General features: G+C 35.4%; 1 protein-coding gene across 11 annotated transcripts in view; it reads right to left on the bottom strand.

Annotated features, from left to right (window-relative positions):
- Positions 1 to 17,507, bottom strand: part of kn (EBF transcription factor knot) — a 65,805-nt gene extending 48,298 nt beyond the window's left edge. For 10 of the 11 annotated variants that reach the window (XR_016325221.1, XR_016325222.1, XR_016325223.1 and 7 more), the window contains exons 1-5: positions 17,002 to 17,507; positions 15,606 to 15,744; positions 6,595 to 6,751; positions 4,143 to 4,206; positions 3,585 to 3,640 (exon numbers count right to left, since the gene is read on the bottom strand). Coding sequence is in view for 6 of the 11 variants with exons in the window: in XM_089737548.1 (XP_089593674.1) it covers positions 3,585 to 3,640; positions 4,143 to 4,206; positions 6,595 to 6,751; positions 15,606 to 15,736 (408 nt within the window). In the remaining 5 variants the exon portion in view is untranslated. Of the gene's footprint in view, positions 1 to 3,584; positions 3,641 to 4,142; positions 4,210 to 6,594; positions 6,752 to 15,605; positions 15,745 to 17,001 lie in introns of those variants that run through there. The other variant, XM_089737554.1, reaches the window with a different exon arrangement.
- Between the last annotated feature and the right edge of the window lie 2,582 nt (positions 17,508 to 20,089).

Raw genomic sequence — 20,089 nt, 5'->3', positions numbered from 1 at the left:
TAGCTTGAATAGCCTGGAGGAAAATGCGATGTTAGACTTATTAGGTAATGTAATACTAGCTAATGTAATAATGTAGGGCTGAAAAATATGACAAAAAAATCGAATATGAGTAATTTAATGAAAAAATTTATTTCTGGTGGTAGGATAACAGTCCATACTGGTAGGCTTGATTCTGCCGCAAAGAAGTAATATATTCCTGTTTGAAGGATGGGGCATCCTTTTTAGAATACATTTCAGTTTTTTACCCTCGGTCTGAAGGTGTATTAGTACATTCATATTGTCGTATATCTTTGTTGCAGTAAAATATGTATATTCATAGATAAAAACAATCAAAGTTCACTCCAAATTTATTTTAAGCATCTTAATTAAGCGAATAAATACCATAATAATCATCATTAAACGGCAGATTCCAATATTCTCCCGTTTCTAAGAGAGTTGCGTGTTTAGTTTGCATGCACCGAACATTAGGTAATTGACAATTTGCCCCGGCCTAATGTTTTCGTACAATTAGATGAATTGTTATTACTGTTATTAGTCCGGATCGTGAATCACAACTTACAATTCAAAACTCAAAGATTCGGACATTAGAAATAATTAAATTAGTAAATATTTACTTATCATTTAACTCAAGGTTATTATTGAAATAACAAAACCTATTTTAAAGATTTTCATTACATTACACACATGAGATGAGGAAGCACAGGAAATCTAAAATTTATAGTTTTCATAATAACTGGAGGTAATGCGTAAGTAAGTACTGGTAAGTACGACGCAACCATTATTTCCACTTTCAAAGTGGTACACCTGTTAGAAAATACAATTAAGTTCTCAAAATAGACAGATACATACAATTACGCTATGATGTCTATAGACTCCGATTACCATAGGGTCTTAAAACACCAGGAGTCGTTTAGAATTTAAATTAATTAATTCAATTAATTATTTTTTTAATTAATTGGTTATGTTTTTTTTTATTTTTAGCCCCCTTGACCGGGTATTCGTAAATGGATTACCCAGCGTTAAAAAAAAAGGAGTAGTTTAGAACAAAAATAAAAAAGTATGGTTCGCTTTTATAAAATGCGTAATTGATTGACCGTACGTGCATAGCTTAAGATTTCAATGCAATTTTATTAAACAGATGTAGCTATTACCTAGACGCCATCTTTCATTACTATATTACCAGTGTATATTACCCAATGACTGTTTCGCGTGTTGACATTTGTGACATGTACGTCGTGTATTAGCTCGTTTCAAAGTTTTATTTATAATATTTATTTAATTAAAATACATATTTTTGTCACTATGTCGTACAAATTCTGTTTATATATAAACATAATAAGTTCCACATCTGATTTAATTTCTTACGTAACACCTCATTTTATTTAAAAAGACATATGATCGTTCAACTGTGTTGCGCAATAAAATATTTTATTTTCAAATTAACTCAAGAAGATTACTTTTAATTAAGATTGGGACCAAACAAAAATCCTGTTATCATAAAATAATCTTATTACCAAATCCTAACTATATGAAAATTATGAGAAAATAAAAACAAGAAAGTAACAGCTATTTTTTTACTTCTGAATTTCTTTGGTCTTACGCGTTCTTTGATTACTTTACCTAAGCAAATACATACGAAATTCAGTAATTCTTGGTTAACAACGTTCGGCCTAAGTTAATTATACTCACGGCATAAATCTTTAGTAATTGGCTTCTTGTTACACAATACTAACAGCGTACGACGTGTTGAAATTATATATGTGAGGTGCACCGAGATGTTATAAAGGGCTTTTGATAGTAATTAGTTTTCTTCAATTCGAAAACGTTCGAAGGTTTGTATTACACTTTTATTTGCACTAGATGATGACCGAGCTTTGCTCGTTTTTTTTTTTTGTGATAACGCCCTCTTGTTGTGTCTTTAAAGCGGTTAGTTGCCCTCACTTAAGAAAAATAGTATTATTATTCGCCAATAGATGTCGAGAAGAGTTGATTATTGAAAATACGAATAAAACAACATCTTCTGAAAATAAATCGTAGCTAGATCGATTTAACGCCCCCGAAATCCCCTGCACACTAAATTTTATGAAAATCGTTGGAGCCGTTTCCGAGATTCAGATTATATATTTAATAATATATGTAAGTATATACAAGAATTGCTCGTTTAAATGTATAAGATAATTTTGATTCAGACAAGTTTGTTTCGACTGTTGATTTGGCCAGTGATACGAAGTCATTTGCAGACAAACACAAGCTTGTAGGAGTAGGTTTAATCCTGTTTAGTATTTTAATGTCATGTAAGTAATTAAGTAATTACTCAAGGTCACTGGGCTTCATGTCTACGGTTTCTAATTACTACACCGGACGGGCCGTAAGTTGAACTGCCCATCTGAATTTTTTTTATTGCTAAGATTAATATAAAAAAACCATAAGCTAAGCAATAAAAAAAAAGGTGCTAAGTGGTTAGTGGAACCCATAGACATCCACAACGTGAATACCGCCACCCTCCTTGAAATATGAGCTCTAAGGTCTCAGATTAGTTACAACGGCTGCCCCACCCTTCAAACCGAAATGCATTATTGTTTCACGGCAGAAATAGGCAGGGTGGTGGTACCTATCCGTGCGGACTCGTAAGAGGTCCTACCAGCAGTAATTAAAAGTATATATAAAGTAGTATAGTTAAAAAATATTGACGATATTATTATTGCTTTGGCAATTTGAAAGTTTAAATCACAGTTATCCAAAGCCACTAGACTGTTCTATTTAGATTTTCTAAGCCAGCGATGATTTTGGAAAGTGCCAAAAAAAATACAAATATTATGTTTAGAGATGTATTGAATACGACAAATAAAATTTCACCAAATAATTCAGATAATTACGGATAATACATTGTTATTGAAAGTATAATCCGTGATCCTATTTCAAATCAACTGAACAACTCGCGCTTTATCAAAAGACTGACAATTTATCAAAAGGCCTAACCCTTTCTAAAGTGTCGATCAAAATCTTAAACCGACACCCGCCAATTGTGAAGTGAGAGTAAAATTGTAACAAGAGATAATGATAATTATTGTTCCGAACGCAATGCAATTGCATTGACCAAGGGGCGTGGGGATTACGCCTAATCGGACGACGCCGATGACAATCTGTCGCGTGCTGGTCACGTGGTCGTCGGAGGGATTCTTTGACGACGGTTCGGTAGGGCCGTAATGGGTGATGACTTTCTATATCCATGTTCCCTTGTATTTGCGATTGTAACAGGAGGTACTAATATAGTATATTTGATGAGCGATGATTAAAAATAAAGATTTATTGTGGTTTTTTTATGCCTCAGAGGTCAATTTCCTATAAATAGCTTTGATAAGCGGTGTGATAATTTTGGTCAACCGCTCTGGAATGAACTCGCCCTTCCACGGTGTTTGCTAAGTGCTCTGCCTATCTTCAACTGAAGTCTGAAAGAAGGCGGTATGCACCAGCTTGACTGTATCCCTGGCAATAGCACTGCTCACAGGCGATGGTCACTACTTATCATCACGTGGACCGCATGCCGTTGCCCATGTGTATTATAAAATGCACTTGAAGCTTACCTGTTTCGTTACCGAATCGATGAGACGGACGAAAATATCCTGTTCTTGTCTAATACCTGAAATAAAGCATACTTTTTTTTAATTCAGTTTCATCTTCTTTTTTGAGAACTCTATATAACTACAAAAAGAAAATCACACACACACAGATCGTACAGCTTAGTGGCTATCAGAGATTCATATATCAGGACCTTGTACTCTGTGTCGATTTTCCATTATCCTTGTTGAAGGCAAGACGGCAAATATTTACTGTGCAACTATCGCTTCTATAACGTTGTCATCGTCCGTTGAATACAAGATGAAGAACGTTTGATAGGAATCGAAGGCTTTAACGCAATAAATATAGAGGCCATTATTGTTTGTACAATTCAACGAATAGTGCAACGCGTTTCGGATGATGGACTTCGTGGTATAATTATGGTGACAAAGATCAGAACTTACAGTTAAAAATACAAATTGAAAATATGATTCTGGTGAAAAGTTAGTTCTTGACAGGAATATTAAGAAATGATAATTTAAAATAAAACAAATTTGAATTTTCCAAAACAGTATAATACATACCATTAGCGTAAAGTAATTGCAGTCTATATTGTATGCCATTATTTGTTTTCTGTCCGTCAGGCTCCTGCAACAAAAATAATCTTGTACTAAAAAAATATAGCGGTCTCTAATCTTACTCTAATCTATTTGTTATGATTAGACTCACTTAACACTTAATTTAAAAGAGAAAGTTAATTAAAAATAGACAGATTATAATATTTATAATTAAAAATATAATATATACTGCCGACCCGCCGTCGCTTTGCTTCGGAAACATTTACCTTATTATTGAATATGACGGCAGATTTTTTCCTACTTACTTGACACTTATCATTATATTTTGGGTAATTCACACTATATCTTTATAAATTACTAGCTGACCCGATAAACGTTGTTTTGCCATATATAAGATTTCTAGGGAATTTCTAGTGTATAAAAAAAAGCTAACTTATTGTAAGTGTGTAAGGATGTGGTAAATGAGTGAAAGAGGCATGTAGCGCTGTGAACGATGAGGGAATATAAAAATAACAAAAACCTCATTCAACCACATAATGCCTCAATATACAAAAAAATATATACAAAAATATATAAAAAAATATAACAAAAAAATTGGCCAAAAAATAAAAAAAGTAATGTTAGGGGTTACAACCCTTATCACTTAGGGTTATGAAAAATAGATAGTAGCCGATTCTCAGACCTACTGAACATGCATATAAAATTTCATAAAAATCGGTCATACCGGTCGGTTTCAGAGGAGTATGGTAACTAACATTGTGACACGAGAATTTTATATATAAGATAGTCTATATGCTATTATAATGTATCAGCTATATTATTGTAAAGTTTCATCAAAATCCATCGAGTTATTTTCTTACAAACTTTCGCGTTTATAATATTAGTAGAATGTGTATAAAAAATTACAATGTTTGATGCTTTATCTGAACAGTACACAATAAAGAGCGTGACACACGTACAGCTAAAAACGTAAGCTGAACGCGTGGAACGTTTACAAACGTGAATAATTAATACGCTCGTATTTGCCACCAAACAAGATGTGTGAAAGCGCTCTGGCGACACAGTCCACTCGACGTGAGTTTTCTTATTTAAATACCCTTCGTGTTATTAAACAACAGCAAAGGAATGTAATTCCTCTATTTTTTATTGTATTGATTAATAAACCTAATTATAAACAATAAATTAAAAAAACAATATATTTATAAACAATTAATATCTGAACACCGGTCTGTGTTTGTTTGCTTAATACCATTACGAATTGGATCAATGATTTCGAGTACCTACACTTGTGCGTACATGGTAAAATACGAGAATGAGTTTGCGGCCCTCCTGTTGTAAAGTGGTAACCGGAGCCCGTGGACATCACAATGTGAATGCGCCTGGAAATACGAGACTGATGTCTCAGTTATATTGTATATGGCGATCTCCCCTTAATGGGTAGAATGGTACTATCGACACGTGCTGGCTCACAATAAAACGTCTAGGTGGATACGGATTGGCGATGGCAGTATGCTAGTATGACACTCAAAGAACGCTGCTCTTCTTCTATGAATCCACAGGCCCCCTTTACGACACCCATGTGAATAGATGAGATAATACCAGTCTACAGCGACACCACACAATCGAAATTTTTGTATTGGTTAAATTTTATTTTTCTAATAATTAATTGACAATTATTTACGAATTTATTATTTGTAAACATTTTCAGTTTGCAATAAAAAATATTGTTAAATGTACCAATGCCAAATATACAACATAATTCATGTGTTTCTCATTAAACTAAATGGGCAGGTCAAATGTAGACATTTGGCCTTAACATTGTTTTCATGTCAAAATACATTAACACGTGTTTTGTACAACTAAACACAAATAATATCCCAATGAAAATCATTTCTAGTAAAATGTATGTTTTTAAAGAACAAACAGGGAACTCGATATATTTAACACATGCCACCAACGCGCAATATGTAAATAGGTTCAGTGCATACAATAGACATCATGTCACGCCGATCCTGATTGATGACTCTCTCTGATTAAAATTTTGATATCCCGAATTGATAAAATAACAAATAATAATACGTAAGTATTGAAAGGAATTTAATGTCTTTAAAATTAGCTTGACAATTTAAACTGTTTAAATCGTAACGCCAAGTCATGATCAAGTCATAAAACAATTTTGTGTTCAATTTGGAATTTTATCAAGGTAATTAATTTAGTTTGTTCCTATAGCATTATATCCTGGAAGGTTTTTAAGCTGTTACACTTTAATCACAGCAGATGTTCGTCTAAGTACGTCAGATAAAATATTCCAGATACACGAGTCAACAAAAATATCTAAGATCACAATAGTATCTTATATTTTACGATACTACAATCCCATTGAATTGTAGCAAATACGGAGTTCGAATCGCTATTATTTGCCTATTACTCGTACTAGCTATTATTTGGATGTTCATACCTGGTCCTTTTCAATGAAGCCTATGAACGCTGTCCGTTCAATCTCGACCGGTTGCCCGGCGCGATCGTACAATGCTACGACGAAATGGAAGAAGTTGCTCTTGCGCAGGTTGCTAGGCGGTTGCTTCTCGAAATGCGCACGCCCAACGCCCACGCTACTGCGAACGAAACAAACACACACACATACTGTAGAATTTAAGGAAAATAAATAGTTAATAACACAAAATTTTTATAAAAAATTACAGCGACTTCAATAGATTAACATGTGGTCGAATTAAATTTGCATTACTAATGGTGACCCTAAAATCCACTGGTCAGATGTTGGTAAAATATAAATGGGGCCAGATTAAAAGCAGTAAGTTACAAGCTATCAAGAAAATAGTTTCAACTAGAAAAAAATTTTCCATGTAAAAATGTTAATGTAAAAAAGATCTTTGGTGTCGTGGGACACTGGATAGGAACGAAGTTCCTTATTATAAAAATATTAATTTAAAGTTCTATTCGAGGTATAAAGAAAATAAAACTGGAGGTTTCGCAACAATTCACGGTCATTCGGTAACGTGCGAACTTATTGTGGTACACTTCACTCACTGCTGTTTGCATAAGAGTTAGTGTATTGCGCAAACGAACGCTCTGAGATCGTGGTCAATGAATGATAAAAAAATATGTTATTTTTTGTACGCTATTACATAGTTAAATCGTACACTGTGTGCATTACTAATTTGTACGTTATTACAAAGCTAAGTCGTACCCTGTGTGCAGTACTAATAAAAATCTTACGTTACGGACGTCTTTACCCGGTTAGGGACCTCTCCGCATCGTCCCATAAGGAACTTCGTTCTAAAAATAACAGCGACTTCAATAGAATAACATGTATCAGCATTGCGGTCGAAGTAAATTTGCATTACTAATGAATGACTCAAAAATCTACTGGTCAGATGTTGGTAAAATATAAATGGGACCAGATTAGAAACAGTGGGTTACAAACTATCAAGAAATTAGCTTCACCTAGAAAAAAAGCTCTATGTAAAAATGTTAATGTAAAGTTTAACGCCCATAAAAAAATATAGTCGATATCAAAACTTTCTGATATTTGAACACGTTTATAAGGAACAGCAGTGGGTTTATGAACTGGTAATAAGTGGCGTATTTTGAAAGCTGAGACAGCCGTTATAAGCCTTGAATTAAAACTTCAATCTTGGTAAACAAGGTTGTAATATCTATATGATTTATGTATATTAACAGAACGTAGAATAACATCAGCTGACGAAGTAAATTATCTGATATTAGCTCAACATGAGTATGGTTGTTTATGAGTCCTCGAAAACTTACATTTCTAGCTTATCGAACTGATTTACTAGCAGTGCAAATTTTCATTCTCTTATATCTGACTTTTCCAACCCTACACCATTTTCCAACCCTACACTAGTAATCGTGTTTACGCCAGTTTAAGGTGTTATTCGTCGATATTTGGTAGCGGAAATAGTGTAATAAAAGTAATAAATGCGAAAATTGAACTGCAAAAGTAGTCTTAATTGTGTCTACGACTCACTGGAATCAGAGAAAAACTATGACATATTAACTTTATTTTCCATTTTCGTTGTTATAAAAAAAAGTAATCATATTACCATTTCGCCATTGAAATCAGTTCCCTGAAAATTGTATATGTATTTATTTGCAAATATGCTACTTTTTATTTGCGTTAAGTGCAAAGTTAAGGGATTCCGATAAATCTGTAGATCTCAAATGAAAAACCGCAGAAATTCCAAAATAAGCATGCGACTGTATTGTTACTTTATGTTTTCTAGTTTTTCAAACAATCGATGAAGGCAAACGACTTTTACACAGCACCGAAGATTATTCACCGCTCGACGATGTTAATGGAAGATGCAGATTTAAACCGTTGCCAATCCCTAACTTTTCACACCAAAACTGAAGCAAGGTGCGCCACAAAGGAAGGGGTTACCAGAGACGACAGCTAATTTTTAATATGAGCTACAAAAATTATGAAAAGGGAAGTCGTAAATTTATCAATGACTTCTGACAAACTTAAACAATACACAGTAAATGATTCTTCTATTTAAAACCGCAAGTTTGAATAAACAAAAGAACCTATCATAATCCCTTTAACGTCATTACAAGGTTATGTTGCTAAAAGGGGAAAGACATTTTGCAAGTCACTACTTTTGCATTCATTCTTCTTAACAAAAGTTTCATATCCCGTACTGTAAACGTTGACAATGATCACAAAAATAGAAATGTTAGAAATAAATGACATCCGTAAAATTATTTGAGAAACGAGGCAACTTAAAAAAATATTACTAAAAGTTTTTACTGTTTAACAATTCTAATGGATAATATAATAAAAACAACAGTTGTAACAGTTGTTGTAAATATGGGACCGATATTTAAAGGTTCACGCAAATTAGGTGACGATAAACGAATAGCACCACACGCGTCGATATTGACACGAGGTTGGATTGCTTCAACTATTGCTATGCCAATTTCTCTTTTAACACCAATGCTTTAACATTAAAATTAGAAAAACAGTATTTCTATATTTATCATCAATACTAGCAATCAATATATCGATGCAAAAATATTTCCAATATGGGTGCCTACTTCATGTTTTTTTGTTGTTGTTTTGTATTGGCGATGCTCTTTGACACCACAATGTGGAGCCGCCACCCACCTTGAGGTCGGGGCCTGTATTGATTTGTGAATTAGCTGGCCTATCTTTCACATCGGAATTGAGGATAGATACAGTCAGGATGCCTAGCCGTGTCAGCTTCTAGTCCCTCAGACTACCGGTATCCAACAAAATATATTTTGCAAATTTTTATTCATAAATCTTTCCTGTGTCACAATTCGTATTAAGTACGTGCCTTTTGCACCAAAAATTTATACTTGTCACGCATTACTTTGGTGTTTCAATTATTTGCAGTTAAGTTTAATTTATGTTAATTTGTTTTCGAAAGATAACTATAAAGTTACCGTATTAACAAATAAATATAATAATTACCTTAAATCTATTTCGCAACAATTTCATAATTGAATCTTATGATCAATCTTCAATTATTCTTGTGTTTAGGTTATTATCTTCGACACAGCTCTCGATGTCGATAAAATCGTTGCAAGCACTACAGAACATTACCCGGCCAGGAGCGTATTACGCTATGGTTGCCCATTCATCTCTCCCCGCTGCAGAATTTGCGTAAACAAATTGGTTTCGCGATTGCCATTTTATACTCTCGCGAGCGACACTCCATTGTTTTATTTATCGCAACCAGTTTCAGCGGAACGCTTGCGATTAGGTTGCAGCGATTTTCTCACTCACGTATCGATTTCGTTTTGTCAGTCTTTGGGTTTTTAAGTTTTTTTTTTACAATATCGGAACCCTACTTTTTTTGAGTTTTACGAGTATAGGTCATGCGAGTGCTATTTAACTTAAATATGCATTTTGTCTAAACCACCTCTTCTAGATATCTATCTCTTGATGCGACGTAACAGTTTAACTAAATCTCATAACTACAGTCTACTGTGTTACTCGCCGAATATTCTCAGTGGCTTGCGATTCCGGTGGTAAATTCTGCGAAGCACTGCTGAGGCTAGTGTTAGTAAATTCTCTCAGATTAAGCCCGTGAGCTCACCTACCTGTCCGGGGGTAGCTGAAATAAACCCTGAGGCAGCCAGCAAATAGGTAGATTTTTTTTTAAAGTAAACATCTTGATGAATTGACGTAGTAATAAACATAGGCTCTAGTAATCGCTTATCACCAAATGCATGAGATTACAAATACTTCGGGCACCTTATCTATCTGGCCACGTATAGCTTGCAAAATAAACGATTTTACTAAACTTGCTTCCACCACCTTCCACCTTAATAGTTAAGCGAGCAACATCAAGAAAATGATAACATTAAGATCGAAAAAAAAAAACACTTCTATGTTACTTAATAAACAATTGTATACCTAACATCATTTGCGTAACACCATTTGGTACGGTGTATTTATGACATATTGATGTTTACCATCAGGAATTAGTGCGCATTGTGCTCACGGAGTGCAGAGCTGAGCTGTGTACCACATCTGTCGCTTTTTACTAAGAGATCCAAACCGCACTTTTACCAAACACTCCTTCCTGCTCACACACTCCGCCATTGAGATTCACTGAGTGGGACCGAATCATTGTGAGTGTATTTCGACCCTAGTTGATGTTTGAACGATTCAAGTTGTTTATCTGTTTGCTCTTTAATTTATTTGAAGTACTTTTTATTAAGAGAATTTGATTAATTAAAATATATAAGCATATGGGTAGCGACCACACGGATTTTGTCCGTGATAACGGTTGGATCAACTATTAATCTAAATGATCATTACGATCCAAGTCTTTGTTATAAGGATAGCTAATTGATTGAGATAGAATATTTAGCTAATTTTAGTCTTGAAGGTTTAAAAGGTAGATAAATATGAAAATGCCCGGAATTAAATAAAAATAACACTTTTGTTTTCCGTTTGATGCGTGATGTGTTGTTTTAAGTTTATTTTATACAAATGTTTATGTATTTTATTTATCGATTGAGCCACTACGAAGTCTGCGGGTCAGCTAGTACTTTCATATTTATAAAATGAAATAGGATATTCAGAACACCATTTAGTAATTTTACCCATGAACGTTATCGTAATAACGACATTGTTAATATTTTCAAAACGATTAAAGGGTCAAAGCGACATAATGTTAATAGGCAGGTCATCAGTGACGACAGAAAGATGTATAACGCAAACTCAGAATAATATAGTCGACGAGGTTGATCATTATCCCTGAAGCCACCCCATTTTAGTTTAGTATGTTACTATGTAGATGCATTAAAAAGTTAAGAAGTACATATATTCATTGTATTGACTGAGCTAATAAGTGAGTATAAAAGACAGTATGATGTTTGAAGTAACAATTTCATTCAAACACTTTATCAGTCGTTGCTACTATTCATGATTTTTAATGGTGGTAGGACCTCTTGTCAGTCCGCACGGGTAGGTACCACCATCCTGCCTATTTCTGCCGTGAAGCAGTAGGTAATACGTTTCGATTTGAAGGGTGGGGTAGCCGTTGTAACTATACTGAGACCTTAGAACTTATATCACAAGGTGGGTGGCGCATTTACATTGTAGATGTCTATGGGCTCTAGTAACCACTTAACACCAGGTGAGCTGTGAGCTCGTCTACCCATTTAAGCAATTAAAAAAAAAAAGATGACTTAATTTCAATCACACGGTATAATCAATAAAGTTACGCACACTTTTTTTAATTATTGCATATAATAGTAGATAAAGCTCTCGCCACGAGTTAAGGGGTTACTCGTGCCCATAAATATGACTATTAATACCGTCTCCCTCTTTGAGAAATGAGGTTGAAGTCTCAATTGTACGTATAACTACTTCGTGGTAGACAAACAGGACAGTGGTAGTACTTACCTGTTGTATGTACTGTTCACGAATAACTTCCACGATGAGAGAATAAAGTTGGAGCATAAAATCAAATCAAGTATTGGTGGTCACATTGCGAGTTCCCACCTTTAGGTATCGTGCACAATTCCGCTACGAATTTCGGTATTTTTTTCCAGCGCTCTCCTCTTGGAAGATAAGCGATTCTATTCGTTATGTGGTCTATGGACTCCCATAAATACTCGTCTAATCTCATAATACAAAACAATCGTTACCAAATATTCAAAAACTTAAACGTGTACAGTCATTGAAAAAAAAAAACACAATTATTTTAAATTTAATTCGACAAGTACAGTGATGCACACAATTGTTGCTGCGCTAGCCCCTGTGTCGGACGATTTATGACGCCCCTTCCGCTTATGAATACGCACTTGTTATAGACCGGTTCATTATCGGGCGTGCGGAATTCGCTCGTCCCTGATTGGATGAGCGCGTTGTGTTATCGTCATTATGCTCGGTCAGTGCTGTGCAATTTGGCAAATGCAATGTTCGTGGAGTATTCTAGATACTTTGACCAGATAAACATATCCCGAAGTATAGTTTACGATGTACAAAGACATTTTATTCGTTTGTACTTCCTGCTGGTTTTCATAGATAATACTTTTTTTTGGAACGAAGTTCCTTATGGGACGATGCGGAGGGGTACCCTAACCGGGAAAAAACGTCCGTAACGTAAGATTTTTATTAGTAATGCACACAGTGTATGGCTTTACTTTGTGATAACGTACAAATTAGTAATGCACACAGTGTACGACTTAACTTTGTAATAACGTACAAAAAATTACATATTTTTTAATTGTATATTTTTTATAAATCATTGTGGATAAAATAAAGTTGATAACTTGGTAAAGTATAAATAGTTTTTTAAATTATTTTTATATCAAAAAAATCATAATAAAAATGTATACCCGAATAATTATTGGCTTTATACCTCGAATAGAACTTAAAATTAATATTTTCATGATAAGGAACTGCGTTCCTATCCGGTGTCCCACGACACCACACCTCCTTTTTTTTACTAGCGTGAATAGACAAATGTGTTCGCATCTCACTTTGTTTTAAATAAAAAAAACCTACAAATACCCTGTTAGACTGCGAATGTTTCGCCGTACAAATAGCTCATGCGGTAATTAATACACACCAACTCCCTAACGGTAGTTTTTTTTTAGTACCTAAGCTGATAGCCTTAGGTGCTATTTCAGCGTAACCCTAATGTTTGTAGGTGAGCTCACGGGGCTCAAACCTGATGACGTTGCTAACACGAACCCTAGCAAGAGCCGTGCTTCGCAGAATCTACCACTGGATCGGAAACGCGACCCACTGAGAAGATCCGGCGAGAAACTCAGTGGGCTGTGTCTGAGAGTTAAGACGGTAGTAAATACGCGTATTAATCACACACCTTTACGCCTTTTCACACTTTTATGCCGATTTGCTGTAGAAATATTGGCATCTGATCCAATTACAGACTCGCAGTGCAGAAACAACTTCACGATATATCTTAGGACTAATTAGTTTAAAAAAATCATTGAACAAATCTCTAACTTCATAGACAAAAGACAATGTAAACGCCACCTTAAAAGATGAGGCCAAAGCCTCAATATTGGATAATGGCATTCCCACCCTGTTTCACAACAAAAACTAACTAGAATAATGACATCTACCAGTATCGGCTCACATCATGCTGTACTGCCAATAAATGTAGAGTTCCGGCGCTGAAAGATGTTTTGAAATCTCTAAAGCAGCAAATTTTCCGCTACTAAATCTACGGGACTACCTATACATGGTTCTCATGTTCTCGCTGTTAGCAGAATCATTTCGATAGTATAAGTATTCGATAAGTAAAAATTAGTCCACACAGTCCCGACACAGTCAGCGCGGTTCAAAACTTAATCCCGTTCGGTTATTCGGTATGAGCCCGGCGTACATTTGTATCGGCTTGCTGAGTTTACCGAACGCCGCCTAATACAATTTAGTTATCCGTAATAAGCTTACTGTGTTGCTCTTTTCGACCACTGGCTGTGTATCAAAACTGTATCAACAGTTGCTCGTTTATAGACTTTGTTGCTAATGGTATTAGTGTGCGTAAGTGGTATACAAATAATATTTTTATAGGGATTGGACATTTGTGATATTTTGTGTTGTGAAAGAACCTGCCTATTTCTGCCGTGAAGCAGTAATGTGTTTCGGTTTGTAGGGTGGGGTAACCGTTGTAGCTATACTGAGACCTTAGAACTCATATCTCAAGGTGGGTGGCGGTATTTATGTCTACGTGCTCCGGTAACCACTTAACACCAGGTGGGCTGTGAGCTCGTTCAAACATCGAATTATGAAGTCGTCGTGGCCTAACGGATAAGACGTCCGGTACATTCGTGTTTAGCGATGCATCGGTGTTCGAATCCCGCTGGCGGGTACCAATGAAGTCGTCGTGGCCTAACGGATAAGACGTCCGGTACATTCGTGTTTAGCGATGCATCGGTGTTCGAATCCCGCTGGCGGGTACCAATTTTTGTAATGAAATACGTACTCAACAAATGTTCACGATTGATTTCCACGGTGAAGGAATAACATCGTGCAATAGAAATGAAACCCGCAAAATTATAATTTGCGTAATTACTGGTGGTAGGACCTCTTGTGAGTCCGCACGGGTAGGTACCACCACCCTGCCTATTTCTGCCGTGAAGCAGTAATGCGTTTCGGTTTGAAGGGTGGGGCAGCCGTTGTAACTATAATTGAGACCTTAGAACTTATATCTCAAGGTGGGTGGCGCATTTACGTTGTAGATGTCTATGGGCTCCAGTAACCACTTAACACCAGGTGGGCTGTGAGCTCGTCCACTCATCTAAGCAATAAAAAAAAAATAAAAAAAAAAATCTATGCAATAAAAAAAAGTTGATTGAGTTCATAAATATTTACTGACAGTACAGTATTTTGAAACTTTTCTTTAGGATAGATAGTCGGATTAGCGTTAAAAAAGGGCTATGCTGGTATTTTATAGTTACCCATTGATATTACAAAGTAAATGCCACCAACCTTGATATGTTACTTTGAGGCCTCAAGATACTTTACTAAATAGCAATAGATATAATTGAGATACCTGCCCATAATTGTTCCCAATAAACTCTGTCATAAGTACTTTTACTTGTAAATTTTGACAGACTTGATGACACATTATCGCTTTTGTTTATATTAGAAATAAAATCTACTGTTTCAGGGATGTCCGAAACGCATACGCGACAAGAACAAACAGGCTCCAAATACCATCTATCTTTTACAAAAACACTGACTCCGGTCGGACATTGAAAGCGGCCACCATTATAGTTACCACAACAACGAAATCCATTATCATCTTCAAAGTTTATAACATTCATAAGCTATAATAAAAAAGGCGTCTTATTCCAATTTTAAAATCTGTATGTATCTGTCAAATTGAAATATAATGTTTAAAGTCAGTTCAATGGATGAAATATTCAGAAGGTACCCAAAATAAATTTTATTGTTAGTACAATACTTACTTCGTATTATCAACTAGGGAACTCGGCGTCATCCATGCTCGTGTAAGCGGTTCTTCTTTGAGAGAGGTGACGGGTCCTCGAGGTTGGGCATGGAGACCACCAGCCGCCTCCTGGTGGTGGAGCCCGAACATCAGTCCGCCTGTAAGTACATGAACACTTAACAAAAAGGGTAAAGAGTAAAGTCTATTTATATTCTAAATCAGCTCTTCGTTCCCGTCTCCTATAACGATGTAGACGGGAATATTAATTACGATAAGATGTCTATCGCTCAATTTTTGCAAACGGTCACCACTACTTTAAATTGTTGGTATGAAAAAATTATGGAAATCGAAGGCATTTTAAGAAATAACCTTATAGTACTAAGAGATTTTGTACCAAATCAATGAAAATATTAAATACACACATAAAATGCGACTAATATCTGCTCTTGTCTGTTAATTTTAGATGTTTGAAGTAAGTTTAACGAAAAACCAAAATGTAGCTTTCAATAAATTAAATTAATAATATTTTTTATTCGTACATATGTACGTCACTTCTGAACGAGAATCAACTTTAGTTATTGTATATTAACTTGTAAATGAATAATTGTAGACAGAATTTATATAATTCTCCAGATTAATATCATAAACCAGCATATTGATTTAATGTTTAATGCAAATAATGTTACTTGATAATATATGTAATTATGTCTAATAAAACAGCGTTTTACGCATTTCACAATATTGACTCATGTAATTGATGAAAGACTAAATGTATAGCAGTAAATTTTCTAATTTTTTTGTAAAGTTTACAGTAAATTTATTTTACTAACTTTTATTTATTATTTGTTACAACCAAATGTACACAAGGATAGTAAAATATCAAACTCTCAGTAACAATCAAAAAGTTTTAAAGGAGCAAGCAATCTACATAATATATTTTATAGAAATATCTAAGAAAAGTTTATTCGAAAAAGTTATTTTAAAAATTAAATTTATGTTACAACATTTTCCGAGATCTAATCAGACGTTGTTTTAATTTATTGCAACAACAACTGGCGCTCATTTATTATGCTACGCCGTAGCCGGCCGTCGACGATTCGTAGCGTAGTACGGCTGTCGACGATTCGTAGCGTCGTAGATATGTGTCTTTGTTTGTGATAATTGCTTCCTTGCATCATTAACATTACCTTTCTCTAGGTACTTATTTCAAGTTCACTTTAAATCGACGTTAAATAAAAAATATTATTGCACTCAAATTCCTTACTTTATTAGGCACTTTTTTGGAATTTTATTAATAAAATAGGAAAAAAGCTTGAAATCAATTATCAGAAATTATTAAAGAGGTTTTAAAGAGCAAAACTCGTTTTATGGCCTTAAAAATTATAAAAAAAATTGAATTGAAAATTTAGACGTACCTGAGGATCTTGGCGTTCCTGATGGATATAGTTTCCGACCCCATCCCACGGGGTCGAGCTCGAGCGGCGGCCACGGCGAGCCCGTGTACCCGCCCGCCGCCGCGTTTAACTCGTCCGACCGAATCTCGGACCACGACAAGCGCCCCGTGTCACCCGAGAGCGTACGAACACCCCCGGAAAGAAGCGAACGTTACCGAAAAATCGCGACCTCCAATAGAAATTACGCTCGAAATTCAAACGAAAGCACTCGTTCTTAAATTAAATAAAACCGTTGTTGCATCATAGAAAAATCGACACAAAATAATTTTTAGACCACTTTTAAATCTAGACACTTAAGTTTCTGAGATGTGAAAAAATTGAAATATCTTTTGGGTGGATAAAGGGCCAGTAGACGGCTCTGTGTTATCGTACGTGCGTTAGGGGATTGCGTCCCGGTTGTGCGGGCGATCCCGCTGTGAATTTGTGGAACACTAACAAGCGTCGCGGGAGCGCGCCGCCGAGTGCCCGGGCTTCGAAGCGCCCCCGTCCGTCCCCGCGGACTGTGGGAGGCGCCCTTGGGACACGCCCTCGCCTCAAGAGCAGGACGACAACAAGAGCACAGGTGGCGCCACTTATATTATTTTTAAGACACATTTTTTAACAAAAAAATGACGTATTTAACTAACGATTCACTACGAATATATTTTTTTTATTTTTTTATTTGTACTAATGAAACAGCTATTGGAGCTTAGGACTTGTGTTACGCTAACAAAAGGTCGGATTCGAGGTTTTCCTCAGAGAATACAGGATCCGCGCGTGGGTAAGGGACAACTGAATACTTGAGACGCAAAATATCTCGCTGGACCAGCCCGGCTGCTCGGGGACGGCCCACAGCGCAAGTATTACTTATTAAACCCAAGTTAGATTGACGATGATGAAATTTCAGTGGGAATTGACTTTAACTGTTCGCGAGATGAGGTTTTGCCGCCTCATTAATTATATGAAAAGCGTGTGTGATGTGAACGTGTATAAATTGCGTCACGCTGATAGTACCATTAAAGTGACACCTCACTCGCTCAACTCAACTGATGAACGTTTCAGATTGTTTCAACTTGGGGATCGCTTCATCTAACTGAGTAATAATTTAGAAAATGTGAAATAGAAGCAGTTTTTCTTCACGTAGGAACTTAGGGTGAATATAATAACTTTGTGTAAAAAGTTAACGAATTAATTTTTTAATTGGACAACTCTGACTATTTTATGAAAACATGAATGTATTTTATTCTGATAAACAGTCTTTAAATTGGGTAGCTCGCGTGGTAGTGCATTTTTTTTTATTTGCCTTTAATTGAACGAAAAGCGATAGCGTTAATCCTTAAAAAACATTATAAATATTTTGTATTAGATACTCAATAGATATATTCCAGTTGCGAATGCTACATCATATTATTTATTTTTACAACTATAAGTATCTACTTATGTTACTAGTAGCATATTCGTTCGACACGAAATTGATCGGTAATTCGTAATTTAAAAACTTTGAAAATGATAGGTAGCCATTTTCGAGTCACACAAGACGTCACATTATCGCCTGTTCCCGAAAAAGCAATAGGAATATGCAAACGTATTCTATTTACAGGTGGTAAGATATATTGTTTTTTTTTTATTGCTTTGATGGGTGATCGAGCTCACAGCCCATCTGGTGTTAATTGGTTACTGGAGCCCATAGACATCCAACGTGAATGCGCCCCCCACCTTGAGATGTAAGTTCTAAGGTCTCAAGTATAGTTACAACGGCTGCCCCACCCTTCAAACCGAAACGCATTACTGCTTCATGGCAGAAATAGGCAGGGTAGTGGTACCCAACTGCGCGGACTCTCAAGAGATCCTACCACCAGTTGTTTGGATTATTTCAACTATTCTTTATTGCTCTTGCGAAACAACCGTTAATTCTGATACAAATAAAACACTTCAACCTCTTATTGCGATTTCCTTGATGATATTCCCTTGACTCTCTAACTCATAATTAAAACATCGCATTAATATAAAAGTTTAAAAAACGAAAAGCAACTTTAACGCAGTCGCTATAGATAATATTTTCGAATAACAAAATTGTGATACCAGTTTTATTATTCTATTGCATAGTGATTTATGGGCTTCGGATAAACACCACACGTGAATTCCGCCACGCACTTTGAAACGTGATGTCGAAGTCTCCGTTGTATTGTACTTATAAGTACAGTTGCCACCATCAAACTGAAATGCACCTCTGCTTTACGACATAATTTTATTTTTATTTATTTTTTGCTTAGATGGGTCGACGACCTCACAGCACCTGATGTTAAATGGTTACTGGAGCCCATAGACATCTACAACGTGAATGCGCCACCCACCTTGAGATATAAGTTCTAAGGTCTCAAGTATAGTTCGGCTGCCTCACCCTTCAAACCAAAAGGCATTACTGCTTCACGGCAGAAATAGGCAGGGTGGTGGTACCTATCCGCGTGGACTTACAAAAGATCCTACCACCAAATAAATAGGCGTGATAGTGGTACATGTTCGTGTGGTCTGGCAAAACGAATCTAATTATAAATTGTAATATCACAAATAAAAATGAGACCCGATTCTTTGTTGCAAATTAGCATATTTGTTTTTATATTGAAAAGTTAAATTTTATGCGTAATCCTATTTCGTTGCGTGCTTACTTAGAAAAGTTTCAAATGGTTCCGATAATCATATTCGAAAAATTTAAACAATATTACATACTTGGAGAGCTTTTCCGTATTAATGAATTGTTTATGAGACGATAAAATATATTTTTTACAATTAGATAAAATCAATCTCCTTCTGGATTTACTGATATTTATAATAGTTTAGGCAGATAATCTATACTAGTACGATAGATAATATAATACATACGAAAACCAATATAAATACGAATCAATATCATCTACTCATTTTGAATCTCATCAACATTGAAGATCGGGAAAATGTTCTAATTTTGTTTGAATTTTTTCCTTAAATTTGTGAGATAATCTACCTTTTGTTCGAAACGATTCAAATTTGACAGTGATCGTTTGTTTACCAAATCAATATTCTTCTATTCGTG

This window comes from Bombyx mandarina, chromosome 23 (genome assembly GCF_030267445.1).
Source record: "Bombyx mandarina strain Sakado chromosome 23, ASM3026744v2".
Taxonomy (NCBI): domain Eukaryota; kingdom Metazoa; phylum Arthropoda; class Insecta; order Lepidoptera; family Bombycidae; genus Bombyx; species Bombyx mandarina.
This window is presented reverse-complemented; position numbering and strand designations above follow the sequence as displayed.